Below are 15,877 nucleotides of genomic sequence, written 5' to 3' on the forward strand. Positions count from 1 at the left end.
AGTTGATATTTTTATCTTTTTTTATTGTATAATAATATAATTAAATATATTTTTTTAGCAATATCTGTTCTTCTGTGTTTAGTAATTCTATACATATACAATTTCTAATGATTTTAATTTGTTTCAGCAATGCGCTCGACAAAACGACTCCAATCAAAACACGCATCCGAACGAGATTGTGTGATAGCTTCTAAACATCGCCTATCTCATGTTTCAGTCCGTCACCCACTACGGGGCAATCCCCGTACCTTATGTGTCTGCCGCTCTCAAATATTTAAATGTGTTCTCATAAAACAGTTTAAATTCATCGATAACAGAATACGGACAGCGCGAACTTATACATATTATGATGCTCAAAGTGTACACGACTGTACCGTCATATATTTTCTTAATAACGATTGTTATAATGCCGTTACCGTGTAACATCAAGACAAAAAGTGTTTTCGTACCCCGCATGGAAAACGTGCAACATTTCATCATCGAACATGAGAAGGTGATAAAAATTTTAAATTTTACGGACAATTTTAAAATAGAACAAAGAGTTCTAGGATGCTTGTTGGTGATGGCGTGTAAAGTTTAAACATAAATTTCATGTTGTAAGTACGCTTCGTTAAGAGAGTAGTAAAATTGTTAGTATTTTGAAATTTTCGTACTCGTGCGGTCGACGTGCCGCGCTTAAACTGCCTAATGTGTGTACGTGGTAGTTAAACGATCCTATTACTTTAGGTTATTTATATTTTGTCCTTTGTTGCATTTATTATTTTAATTAATGTGCTGTATTTTCAGTACAAATGTTTATTTTTAAAGACTAGGAAAATATCTTATCGGTGAAAAATTGCAAGGATATTTGCTAAATATTTAGGGATTTGCTGAAAATTATTATTATTGTATCATCAGAACAGCACGTTAACGAAGACTCGGCAACGCGACGGGTGAATTTTGATCCTATTTGTAATTAAGTTTGTTAAAATGATCAAAACTCGTTGCCTTTTTACTAATGAATGAATACGTATAGCTGTTCTGTAATTTGAAATCTCCGAGGGTTGTGGGAGGGTCTGCCTCATTATTTTTCCCCTTATTCGTGTAAATAGTTACCTAATTTCTCTATCTACTTGTAAGTGTACGTATAGAATGCACGTCCCTATAATAATATATTTTAAGCCTGTGATATATAAGAAATCGTATAAAATTAAGTGTTTATTGGAATGCAATAATGGCAAATAACTTGTTTAGACTATGCAATTAAATAAATGCCATGTTTCTGTATGGAAGGGGAGAATCTTCCATGTATTAATTTGTTTAAAATTTAAAACATTAATATTTAAATGTTTTATGACTCTGGCGAGCTATTGCATAGTCTATGCCAAGTTTTGGAGATATGTATCGTATAAGAAATTGAAATTATATATTAAATAATAAACTTAATACAACTCATTAAATTCAAAACATTCACTGCCACATATTGTTCAGGTATTTCATTGTTTTATTGTGATTTAATAAAACCTATAAAATCTAACATTCTCCATTTTTTATTCTTAACCAATCGAGTGAATGTTATGTTAAAATGTATGGATTCTGTATTAAACAAACATGTTTTAACTAAATGAACACATCAGCAATAAATTGTGACTAAATATAAAGGCTTGCTCACTGAATAGATACATAGTATACCGGGGCACGCGTAGCTATTCATTACAATATTATTTAGCGCCCAGCTTTCTTCAAAATATATAAAGCGTGATTAGTGACATTTTCACTATTGTGAACGCTTCTTTGTGATTGTTTAGCCGGTAATTACGCCTAAACTACGCATGTCCCGGTATAGAATTTTACTAAATATTTACTTATGTATAAAACGTTAGTATATGAAAGTAGACGGTGTTTTAGAGAATAATTCTGCATATTTTTGTACAAAGAAATTTGATCTTAAAGTCGACCTAGATGATTCGTAATTAATATAACAATATCATCCTCACTGGTACCTTTTCGATACTTCGATTCCATATCATAAAGTACTAATTAAGAGCTTGTATTATACTATTGTACTTACACCATTACTATTTATAAATAGCTATTGAATTTGAAAGACAAAAACGTTTTATAAAATTGTAAAAATATTTTTTCTAGAGATTTATTACGAACGCCATAGATGAATATTGTTCTTTCTAAATCTACTCTCATTTCCTTCATCTCTTCACAGCTCATTTTCTTAAAACTCAAACATTGAAACCGGCCATTTTGAAATGTATTTTAATATTCAGTACCTACTCGTTTTCATTAAAGTAATTAGTTTCTCGTACCGAAACTATTATAATTGACGTTAAGGTTAGGTGATTAGGTGCTTAAAAATATATTATTTTATTTTAGCAAATACATTATAATATAATATTTTCAAATCTTTCATATCATAATGTACATACATTGATCGAAATAGATGTAATACATAATAGAAATAAATCTGAGCTTTTTAAATTATGTATCACTTAAGGTTCGGTACTTAAGTATTTTAGTGATTTTAAAACTAAAGATATTCCGAAAGGGATAATCTTGCGCAATAATTATAGCTAAATACTTACTATCTGTACTAATCGAATAGTTCTGTAAATTTCACATGTTACTATACTGTATTAAGATAAAATTCAAAAGTAGTTTAAGATTTTATATAATAAATCTATGAAATGTATCTTGCAGTTTGAGTTTTATTTACTCTTGTACGCCAAAATTAAGGACAACCTTTAAAAAATAAATATCAAAACCAGACTTTATTTATACCTTCACATATTGTGACCTACTTTATTCAAGCAAGAAAAAAAAGACAGGATAACATAAATTTTCATATAGCAGAATAAGAGTGATCTGAGGCAAACAACCTCATTAACTTTTTAATTATATCTTTAGGTGAATCTATACTAATATTATAAAGCTGAAGAATTTGTTTGTTTGTTTGTTTGAACGCGCTAATCTCAGGAACTACTGATCGTATTTGAAAAATTCTTTCGGTGTTAGGTAGCCCATTTATCGAGGAAGGCTATAAGGCTATATAACAGGAGTGGGGCACTGTGGCTAAGACCGCAGGGCACAGCTAGTATATTATATGATTTTAAGTTTTAACTCAATCAAGCAATGAAGACTGGATCAATGTAAACGAACTAGTTCAGACAAAAATTAATAACTATTTAAAATTAACCAAGTCGACCGTCTAAAGAACAATCTAAGAGCCTACAATGATAACCTTATTGATATTAATAAAATATGATAGAATTGAAAATCAAATAAACTGGTCAGAGAACAAATAGTGAGAAAATTACTACAAAACAATTCCTCTGTTAAGTACATTGACCTTACACATGACAGGTGTGTAAAATCAATTGGGTGACTATGGGTTGTCATGTATACGAATCTCATGGAAGGGTAAGGAGGAAAAAGATGTTTAAAATAGTGTCAATTCATCAAGTCGCAGGCCGGGTTGACATTTTCGTCATAACAACCAAGGGACGCACCCTACGGCGACTAGGGCTATAAAAAGTAAGGGCGCGTAATTATATAGTGCCACTAAACTAATTTCACGATACATTGCCGACGAAATCTGTGCTTGGCACCGCCTTGCCTGCTAGCGAAATACGATTTTTCTATTATAGACTGATTACCGTTGTTACGTGTTATTTGCTATGAATTGCTAATGGCAACGTTCGAAAATTGGTCTAGTCCTGCGCAGCTGACTTTAATTTTGACCTTCATTTCGTTGCGTGTGTAAGGGTATCGCATAACAGTTTAAATAACAGTAGTTTTCATATAAATTATAGGTATTTCATACAAAATATAATGCAAATAGAGACAGAGCTATTATTATCATCTGAAAGTATCTGAACGTTTTAACATATATAAATAAAATATAATAACTAAAACAGCTGCATTTAATTTGATTGTATCGCTCCGACTTAATTGAGTATCTCTAGTAGGTAATATTCTCTAGTTACATATGTGCTTCGTGATTTACCATTGTACATATGAAACAAAATAGTGAACCGCATAAGACTTTAGATCGCGTGATATTCCAGCGCACCGAGTTGCGAAATTTGTCACACGTTACCTAGTTCCCAACTAACATACATTTTGCTAACAATCTACATAATGTCGCAAAACTTAAGAGAATCACAACCCGGTAACAAAACACTGTCCTAGTTGGAAGACAGCGTGTATCATGTGTTAAATTGTATCGCTTACGGTAAGAACTATGTATCATACAAAAGATTTATGATGCAACTTTGTTAAGAATATGAACAACGTCGTGTAAAGAAGATATTATCTAATGCAATCATAATGTTAATGTTATCATTTGCTCCTGCGTCATTTATGTATTATAATGTTTTTTTGTCATATTTTATAAAATACGTAGCCTTTTGTTTTTCATACTTTCATGGACACTGAGAACCGCCCGAGAACTCCTTCCTCATTATTAATTTTGGAGTACTGTATAGGTATGTTACGAAGCAATAATAAATAATATGAATATAAATATTATTGTGTTATAACACAATATACAATTTTCTACTTACATAAGATGTTTATGATTGCACACTGGTGTAAGTTATAGACGAAGAATCATTTCGTAGCTTATCCAAGCGTGAAGCTTCGTCTTCATTTACCATAAAAATATTAAGGGCAAATATCAATTGATCTGGTTTTCTACTACATTGAACATACTCTTTCATAATTGAATTTCAACTTTTACTAAATTTCCAAGGGCTATATTATTTTGATGTTTATTCTTATAGTTAGAGAGCAATGAGAGAGGTAATAATAAATCTAACAACCTCCATTTTTACATCGTTTTGTATAATTTCTCAGTTACTACGATTAATGTATTAGTATTTATTTTAATAAATATGATGATTGATTATTAATAAATATGGTGCAATAGATTTTTTCCCGAACTACACAGATTTTCCAATTATTTAACTAATAATAAAAATACTTCAGAAGCGATCGTAAGTTTCTGAAATTATGTTGAACATTTAGAAATGTACGAAAAACATCCTGATTGATCAAAACATATTCTGAAGAGATAAATATATATAATATAACAAATAGATAAGCACATTTTATAATTTGACACAATGACTTAAAAGCTTTGTCCCGCAATGTTGGACAAATGTGGTAGGAGTGTGGTATGTGGTGCGTATAATCTTTCCATTGGTACGGTCGAGCCGCGTCCCTGTAAGCGTATTATACGAATTAACAATTAGCCATGCCTACGACTAGCTAGCAAGTTTGCACAAATTTACATGACAATAAGCCCTTTCGAATATCGGCGTTGGGTTATGGTGATTTTTTTAAATTAATTGGATCTCGAAGCGTACAAAATTGTCCTCCCCTTTGTGGTCAGTTATGCCACGCGTTGCGTAAGTCGATTTTAAGTCAAGCAAGTAATTGAAATTATGGATATAATTTTGTATGCTTATAAAACTTTTTTCGATCTTTTGTGTTATTAATAATGTTAAAGTTAACATTGAGAAAAGTTTTAATGTTTTCCATTGTGAATACTCTTAGAAAATATTGAACAACTACTCTTTAAATAATATGTATCAACGTGGTTCTTACTGTTCTGTGGTATCAGCTCATATTATTATATATTTTTATCAGTTAATGCACCGTACAATCTGCCGCATCATACAATTTTCCTTTTCATTAACCGAGTCCGTTTTAATATAAATAAAATAAAATGGAATATATGGAAAACGTATACGTACATAAATGTATAACCGTGGAAAAATCATCGGAGCGAGCAGGCGGCGTCGCGCCCACCATTCAAATGGGCAGCGATAAAAGCTCAAAACTAAATCGAGAGACGAATGAACAAGAACAATGGCCAGCTTAAATTGTAGCATTGTGTGCGATTGGCGACACGTCCGCGAAGAATAGACTCATTTGCCTCTAACAACATTAATGCCTCCGTGACCCCCATACCATCAGTTTTTGTTTGTTAATCTACAGAAAAGGGCGTAACTCATTTTGTCAACTCGTAATTTAATTTCACTTGAACCCCTACGACTCCATGCGAACCTTCCTCGAGGCACCGGACATGATGTAGTTATTAATTTATTATCTGTTAACATCCGGAATGAAATATTAATTAAAATTAACAGAGGATTCTGAGAATTACAATTAGATTTCCACGAATCGTAATATCTTTGCTAGGTTCTACAAATATCATCTTTTTGCGACAACATGCACATACGTCCGTTATATTTATTTTTCAAAATAAAAAAAATTATATATATATAGGTAATTTAAAAAAATTATATATATAGATTATTATAAAACTATAGACTTTTTTTGTAATATGTTCAATAAATTTAGGAATAAAGGAAGTAGTAAGGTCCGAAATAACAAAAACATCAATACGGAACGATGTCGTAAATCTGAAATATCAAATAACGTACATAATTCGAAAACTTTAACGTCCCTTAATACGCATACCCCAACAGTGTCCCAACCAAAGGTGACGCTTTCGCATCGAGAAATGCTTAAAATGCAATTTTACAAGAGGTCTTTTATTTATGGCCCCAAAAAAATGTAAAATGCAAACGTTTTATTGCAAGGCTTTATAAAATAGAACAAACAATGGGCTTCTATCATAAGACGGGGGATGTCGGGATGTATTTGTCTGCCTACATCTTAGGGAGAGCCCTTGACGACATCTTTACAAAAACAAATTCAGGTAAGGGTCCACGATACTGCTCATACATTCTAAGTAGTAAATAAATAACGAGCGCAAAGGATTAGGTACTCACTTAAAATAACAATTTTAATCATCATAATTGCAAAAATAGTGTAAACAGAGAACCTTTCAAGCCCTTTCAAATAGAAGATTCGAGTGACTGATAAATTTGATTATTCATTTCGACAAAGAGATTTAATTTTGATAAATCAACTGTATTGTTATAGAGATTTATTTCATTTGCTGCGAGGCCTTTGAGTTCTAAAGAAGTGAATATTTTATAGTTAAATTATTATTTCCCGATAATTCGTTACTTGAATAAATCAAACTGGGAGAAGCTACTTAAAACATTGAAGAATTGCTGTAATAAATGAATATTAAATGCGTTGTAAAGTTGTAGTGAAGCCACTTAGCTTAAAGTAATTGATGTATTCTCTTTTCAGTGGGGTGATGTCGAGGCAAATGGTGAAAAATGTAAAATATTTGAGATGCAAAATTTTATAATAAGAATCGCCGAGATTACACCTTGTGCTCATCTATTTTTAACGTAGCGGCGGGAAGTGGGACATTTTTATTGCCCCCGGGCTCTGGATTAGTTTTGTTCTGTGAATTTGATGCATATAAAATGAACTCGATTATTCAACGCCCTGCGCAACTTGCTTAGTATTGTAATATGAATTTGAAATGAAGTTGCATTAATATTTTATGCCATGACACCATGTACCTACCTACCTTACCAGTTTATAATTACGAATGCACTAAATAGGCATAATAAGGAAAAATGAACACAATCTATAATGTGAAATAATATACATTACTTAGTATAAATGCACATAGAATATTAGAAAATTTCCGAGTTCCTTTACAATGCTACAGATATAAAACGTAGAGTAATTTGGAAGCAGGAATCGAATATCGAAATTTCTAATTTTTGCAGCGCATTGCCAGCGTGTTTCTCCATTATCCAAGCTGAATCAAATGGTGCGTCTCAATTAAATTCCACAATAAAAATTAAGTACAATTCAACGATTGAAAATTCCAAATAATTCGGTACAATCACGTGACATTCTGTATCGAATGAGACAACAAAAGTGAAAATATGAACATGTGCAAAAAATATCTCGCGTATGCATTTGGGAATTTCGCGTGACAGAGAATTTAATACGAGGGGAGTCTAATATTAAACCTTGGGGACCCATCACTTTTAATATCTGGCCGGCGTCCTAGAGGCCTCCTAAATTATTTACCAAATGGAAAGGTAATGGTCGCGGAAGAGTGCGAATGAACGTATGCAAATTTTATAAACATGTATTGTCGGCTATAAAGCGTGTTAACTCGGCGCCGGCATAATGAAGAATGCGAGATCGTCAAAATATCTCGGGCAATGTACATCCCTCTGAGAGTGAATTTCGTCGTTCTGCGTAATTATGAATTACAGGCTGAACAACAGTTTTATACCTGTATGGTCATTATACGCTTCGAAAGCTCCATAAAACCTTAAAAACACGGCGCGTGAGTGCACCCGTGTATTTTGCTTTGTGGACAAATTTAATTTTGGGCACGAGATGTGAATTAGGTGAAATACTTAAAACTTTACTACATTCTGAAGTCATTAAACAAGATAATAACGAAATTTATTAGCCAATGAATTCCTACAGTTATAACGTTTTGTAATTACAAAATTTTTAACCTCTTTAGGGGTCGACGTGTGAACAGGTACACAGAGGAAAATTTTAATAAAACAGAAGAAAGCGCAACTGTGAATGATGATTAATATTGTAGGTACAAAAATTCATAAAAAAACATATACGGTAATAATAATAAGTTGCTTATAAATCTCAAATAAAAATATAATAATTAAATTGCGATTTATATAAATCTAATTAAATTTGCCTTTGCAAAATTTTCGCCTACGTCTTAGAGATGGTAATTAAAGGGGTTACATAGAAAATTGGACATTTGGTGTGCTGAGGATTAATGGGGAAAAAATCACTATTAATCCATACACGTGTCTGCGTTTAGGGTGAAGGGGTGAACGAGTCACGGACCATAAACAGTCACGCATCGCGGCGGACCGCTAATCACGGCGGATCGCTTACTCGATGAAAATAACGCTATTTTAGCACAATTCCTAACGACTTTCTAATGTATTGAACTTTTTTTTGCATAAAAATATCCTTCGACCTCTATGCTGAGGTTTCAATTACCATACTCGATAGCTGTAACCACGAATACGCCTTAGAACAAGTGACGTAGATATAAATGATTAATATTATGTTTCATTTCAAGCTTTCTTTGTGCTTTTATAGATTATTCAAATGAAATCACTTGTTTAGCTTACGTTAAACTTAAATCATAAAATAATCTTCATGAATCACTATCAATATCACCATGCGTATTGAAGAAATTCTAAGAAAACTTTTAATGGAAAATGTAATCAGTGTATATTTTTGCAATAATAATTTCCTTTTAAGTGGCAAATATTTTTGAATTTTAGTGGTGGTCGATTATTTTTCCTTTTTTGCTTGATTGAAAATTATTAAAAGTTTAATAGAATATGAAATGGGAAGCTTATTTGTTATTTAATTTACTGAATTACTGTTGAACTAAACAATCTTCGAGGTTCGAATTCGAACAAGGTTCGAATTTATTCAACGTAGTGTGTGCACTGTGCGTGTCGTTTCTAGGATATTATTGACTGTTCTCTTTCGCACAGACCGTGATCTTATAAATAAATTTAATCTTATTAAAGGATATGGTTTGTCCCCTTCATATGCCGCTTGTAGTTCGTGGAGCATATTTTATAAATTGCTTATTTACTAAATAAAAGAAAATACTAATTTAAGCTATGATTTTGTATCAGATGTATGTAGTTACTGTTATTGAAGTAATGAAATATCACATCTTCACTTATAATCTACATTTGAGAATGCTTTTATTTTTCTATCGCCTATGTCTCTATAAATTAAAAGAAAATGTCTTGTATTGCAACTTAACACTCCTTCCGATTGCGTCAATTTCAGAAAATGCAATGATCAGAATATGAATAGGCACCTGGCACATTTAGCTATATCGACTAATAAACACTAAACAAAAATATCATCCACAAACATAAACAGACGCATGCAAATAGAACCGAATACGGTAATTCAATTATTTTACATTGTGCTATGGAATTTGTTAATCAGCCCACCGAAACGGGAGGGTTCAATTTTATTTCGTCGGTACGTTCACACCGATTTACAACGCGGTGGGCACGGACCGTGTCTGAGGGAACTTGATTAGCCCGTATATATTATTATACGATATATAATTGACTGAATTCCTGTAGCAGACCATGGTAACACATTTGAAGCGTCTGCCAACTGTGTACTGTTTGTGAGCGTTGTTTTGAGCTTTTGTGTAATGTTTTTGGGGTGTTTAAACATAATGCTATAAATTAGTAATGTGTTAATCAACTAGTTAAATTATTAACAGATACAATCAAACTTGAGGAAGGAAAACTACCTACATGAAATGTTTTCTTATCGATTTTCAGTTATGATATGTATAAATTTCGTTTATTTATAATGCCCTATTTGTAATAAAATAATTCTGCAATACCATATCTCGTATAGAATTAATTTGTTTCAAGCATTTTTATTTCCTTTAAATTACAAACGTTTGAGATAATATTAGTGTAGAGTCAACAGAATTGCGTTCTATAATTGAGAAGAAAAGGATACACTGGAGAAAATGTGTCGAAAATCAACAGTGATAGAGCAAGTGGACCTCATAAAGATTACGCGTTTACACATCGAATATTTCTATGTAACCGCGTATAATCTAATATCTGGATTCAATCCTTTACCCGCATACAATCGTAAGCCCATATTATCGCCACAGTTGAATTGCGCCTAATGTGCCATACGCGCCTGCGGTCACAATTCGCTACCAGTTATACACCGAAGGACAATTTATGATCAATCCACTGATTGTATATTTAAATGAACTAATGAAACGGCAGAATAATGCGCGTGATTTCGTATGGAGTGTAGAATATTAACAACTATTGGAAAGTCGAGCATTAGAAGTTGTTGTGGGAAAATGTCATTCGCAAAGAATACCTCAAAATTGCCATCATTATTAAAGACCTACGTTACTTCTGTGGTTACTTTTCGTTTAACAGTCACGTCTTTTAAACTGTAAGAAGCCAACATACCTTGTGTTGGCTTAACTTTGTTACTTACAAGTTTCAGAGATCGTACATATTCAATTGTTATTTTTATAAGTATAGAAAACATACTGAAACCGCTAATATCACACGGCATGCAAGGCTTGCAAGAGATGCATCCAGACAGGTGTTTGGTTACGATTGCGGTCACTGAGCGATGGTCGGTCACAAACCGCACTAACGTGTCTTCAAAATCCTATTTTCCTGTCGCGATATTTTATCGTGTCGTAGACTATTCACTTTGATCATAGGACTCTAATAATGGTAAACAGACTGCAAGATAGATGACTACAATGCGATTGTAATGCTACTTCACTGTGTTACGTATTTTTATTTTCAGTGTCCGTTTTCATGGGACATGAAACTTTATACGCATTTTATTACAAGTTTCATATTTTTTTCGTAATGCATGCATATACAAAGATTTAAACAATCGTGCAGAATTATCGTATCGCATATCGTAAAACGTGAAATTCTTTGAACTTCTAGCTATTGTAACCTATTCTGAATCAATGCCAGTTGGTGGCCCTCATGCGATCAGTTAAATAACAACACATATTATATTGTTACTAATGCAATTAATGCGTTTAATGCGTGCTTTTATACCTAGCGATAAATTTGTAAATAATATATTGATATAACACGATTAGATGGAACGTGCGGGATCGATAGCAAATGTATTAGTATAATTTACTTACTATCTTATCAACTGAAAATTATTAAAAATATCTTGAAAGAGCATACTTACATTTTAATACGGATTAAATTGAGATCTTTATCCAGGTAGAATAAAGTTGATAAAGTATAAATGTCCTTACAAATGACACATAGCTTTACACCCAACGTTAACCTCATATAAATTTAGTTAACAAAACAAGAAACGCGTAAAACCACTAGCAGAAATAAATAAAATATGAATACAATATGATAGGTGCTCGGAAAAAAGAAATAAAATTTGATCTGCACTAAAAGCTTGTGCATAGGCTACATTTTGAGCGGGGTATTAAAAAGCATTTGGAAATGTTTGCTAATTCTCCGACAGAAAAGAACAATCGCGGTGTGAGTGCTATGTGTTGTGCATTACCGCTATATCGTGCCGCAAGAGTCGTACTTCTAGCGTTTTCTAAACACGTATTGTAAATGTGAAAGATTTGGCAAAATGCTCCTCAAATAAGCAGACAGTAGATAGTATGTTAAAGTAATTATATATCAGGTAGTGTAATGGGATAAAATATGTATTAGTAATACTTTAAAATAATCGTGTAATATTATCGTAAGTATCATTATTATTACCAGATCGATACAAAACTGCCATTAGAATGCTAATTTTCCCAGTAACATAACTATATTTCATTTTTATATTCCTGGTCAACCAGGGTGAAATCGAGATAAGCAACTAGTCTTTCTATACGAGTCTAGGATATATGTATATTATATCTATTTATTTTCCTTGGAAACAAAAACAAAGAAAGCTAACAATTTATTCAGAACATAATATCATATTACTGTAATCTAGACTCAGATTAAGCATAATTAATTATTATTGCTATAGATAATTCGATACTTTATCTATTAATATTGTAGTATACATACATGCATGTACATTATACGTACTAATTACGTAAACTCAAAATAATATGTATGAATTATAAGTACATAATAATCAACAATGCTTCTATTACTTACGTCATTACATGGCAATGATAACGAACGCTTATGTTTTCTTCTAAACAAAATATTATTGTAGATAGTATTTAAAATTAATCTGACGATAAGCCGCAATGTAGTCACGCATTATTAGCGCACAAAAATGTTATTCTTTGGACCAAAACAATTGTACAATAGAGATTAGAGAGAAGAGACTACTAGCTATACAAACATGAGCCGGGCTTTCCACTACAGCTTTGTCCATTATTAACTTCCTCTATACACCTGCGTTTAAAGACACGAATGTTTTATTTTATTACATATTCTTTTAGTGAATTGCCGTTTGTACGGGTAGTGCGTTAGAACCTTAGTGCATGCTAAATTTTAGTTTAAGTGCCCTCGGTTTAGAGGAGTGTAGCACTCCACATTATCTTTAAGAAGTATTTAAAATTATTCAGGTAATTCTGTATGAGTTTGAAGTAGTGCAATATAAAAATTGTGATCAAATATACCTAATACTTAGTTTCTTCTTTACATTTTTTTCGAATTATTTTACTATGACATAGTAATAGTTCTTCAAATACATTTCAATTAGAATTCTCTTTTTTATTCTCACTTCAATTACTAGTTAGTAATTACCCAGAACCTAGAAGTAGTCTTAATCACTGGTGCGAACTAGTAAAATTGAGTAACGAAAGTACATTTTACCAATGCCATCACGAATAGAATTTCCTTTGCAGAAAAGCGCTGTCACGATCACTGAGGCGTCGGCAAATCATCCCCTATGTCTGGTCATCCGTCGCTGTTTACAATGCGAGATAACCGTGATTGCTGCCACCCTCATATCGGAAGTACCATCGATCGTGAAGATAAAATCATATACGGAACAGCTATTTATTTGGTTGTCATTCGTACATAGCTTCACTTATATGAGGCCTTTAACTCAGAAATTTCAAGTGAAACGCAAATTTTAATATTGGGTCAAGTATTGATGTACCTACCTACGCAAATATGAATAAACTAGCTTTCCAACCGCGGCTTCGCCCGCGCAGTCAAAGAAAAACCCGTATAGTTCCCGTGTCCGAGGGATTTCCGGGATAAAACCTATCCTATGTCCCGGGGTAAAAAGTAGCCTATGTCCTTTCTCGGGTATCAAAATATCTCTATACCAAATTTCATGCTAATTGGTTCAGTGGTTAAGGCGCGATTGAGTAACAGACAGACAGACAGAGTTACTTTCGCATTTATAATATTATAAGTATATAAGTATAATAAGTATAAGTATAAGTATGGATTAAAAGTAAATTCCTTTTTGATCTAACACTCCTGTTTTAATAATGTAAAAACGCTATTCCGGTAAATTTTTTTGGTCGCTGTAAATACTATTTTGGACCGAATCATTTTGATATACAATTTATCACAATAAAAGCGTGTGCATTACGTTGAATATAATAAATGACACAAACACACATGTGGAATATATATACGCATAAATCGGACGATACCACCTTCAATTTTTACTGATAGATCTTAGGGTGACCATTACTCATTGAAAATTATCCTGCCCTAAGTGGCATTTCGCGTAGTATCCAGTGATGCGTGCTCCCTGTACGCAAAATGTATATAAATAAAAACGTCAAAATCGTTTTATACTTTAGATGAGTGCGCAATAAACTATGTAGTAGATAATAGTTTTTCATTGACATTACCTACTTACTACATTTGAAAGTTTTTTAATCTATCGGGAGAAAATACAGACAATATAATATGGATATGTTTATTTGCAAAAGGATAATAATCCTTTTGCAAATATATAGATAGAGGGCGACTGACCGGTATAGCGCATAGAGCATTATTAGATAAACATATTATTTTGTAATCTTATCACAATGGTTTTTGATTATTTTGTGTATATGTACTATTTAACAATATAACAAATCACACAACTTCCTATCATTAAATGATTAGAAAAATAAATCGTAGTTGATAATACATTCGAATACGATTTTCGATAACAAATAATGAAAATAATTTCGGGTATATTAATACAGATAGCGTTCTATTGCCCAACCACCTGTTCAAAATGTATCATAAACAGTTAGGCCATTTATCATCATTCATTAGGACCCTCGATAGATCAGTTGGTCTCGTGAGAGCAGGCTTAGAAAGGGTTTAACTTGGAAGACGTGTCGTTAACCCCATCGACTAACTGCTATCGATTAATTATTAAATACCGATGCCTCTTGTTACTTGCTAATATTTGTTACAAAGTTGGCTAGTTACATTTAATTAATATATGATTTTCAATCAGATATAAAAGTATTTGAAAATAATAGATATATTATATACAATTCTACATACTAAGTCATTGCAAAAAGTATGATATTTATGAAAGATAGATGAAATATAAATTAACGATAATGGCCTCGGGAGATAGAGTACTGTCTTACACAGTAGTTGTTCAGTAAAACAAATCCGCCAAAACCCTGTATGTTACAAGTTACAACGTAATCAATACAAAATCCATAATAAATGATTCATACAATGAGTTGGTAACTCGGTAAGCCGTAAGTTAAACTTCACTAATAGCTCTTGCTGCCATTATGGATCAACCAAAAGCAGAATTCCTCTGGGAGAAGGGTTCTTACCAAAGAATAACTGCCTTAGACGTATACTTTATAAAGTGAAGTGTATATCACGGCAAGGGGTGCTATTCATGATATCTGTATTATGAGAATGGAGGTTATTTCATAAATGTTAATCTTATAATTAGTATTTTAATAAGTCTGAATAGCAGACTTCAATATTTATTAAATACACACTGTCTGGCTTCAGGAATGAATTGTATGTTAAAAAAGTCGAAGAAATATTATGAATTTATATTCAATTGCTCTTACAGAAAATTTGAGCTAAAATGACTTTTTGCTTCTTGCTGGTGACCCAGAGGATCAAGAATTTGAACTTTACCGTTACACTAAAAAACTAAAATAAAAATAACGTTCTTCAACAATATTGAAAGATTTCTCAGTAATTGTATTCTTCGTTATACCACAATCGCAAATCAAAAACTAAAATAATGAAATACAATTAACAAACTGCAAGCACTCCGTCTAGGCAAGGTGCGGCTAGCTACGTAGACTGTAACATTTCAAAACCACTTTCCTGAATTACCTCAAGTGTTAACTTGAGCTCTTTAAACATTTTTACCCTTACAGATATGAAATTAACCCTCATCCACACGAGAAAATTGTTTGTGACAACCCAGTTTGAAGAGATAACTATTTAATTTACTTACC

General features: G+C 32.3%; 1 protein-coding gene across 2 annotated transcripts in view; it reads left to right on the top strand.

Moving 5' to 3' along the window:
• LOC149487051 (semaphorin-2A-like) overlaps positions 1 to 2,690 on the top strand; it is a 248,627-nt gene extending 245,937 nt beyond the window's left edge. For both annotated transcript variants that reach the window (XM_089697292.1, XM_089697290.1), the window contains one exon: positions 128 to 2,690. In XM_089697292.1, coding sequence (XP_089553418.1) covers positions 128 to 184 — 57 coding nt within the window. In that variant the 3' untranslated portion in view covers positions 185 to 2,690. The remainder of the gene's footprint in view (positions 1 to 127) is intronic.
• Positions 2,691 to 15,877: the final 13,187 nt, after the last annotated feature.

Source organism: Colias philodice, chromosome 7 (assembly GCF_061535455.1).
Source record: "Colias philodice isolate Cphi_HAF_F1 chromosome 7, ilColPhil1 Martin Lab GWU primary, whole genome shotgun sequence".
In the NCBI taxonomy this organism is placed as follows: Eukaryota; Metazoa; Arthropoda; class Insecta; order Lepidoptera; family Pieridae; genus Colias; species Colias philodice.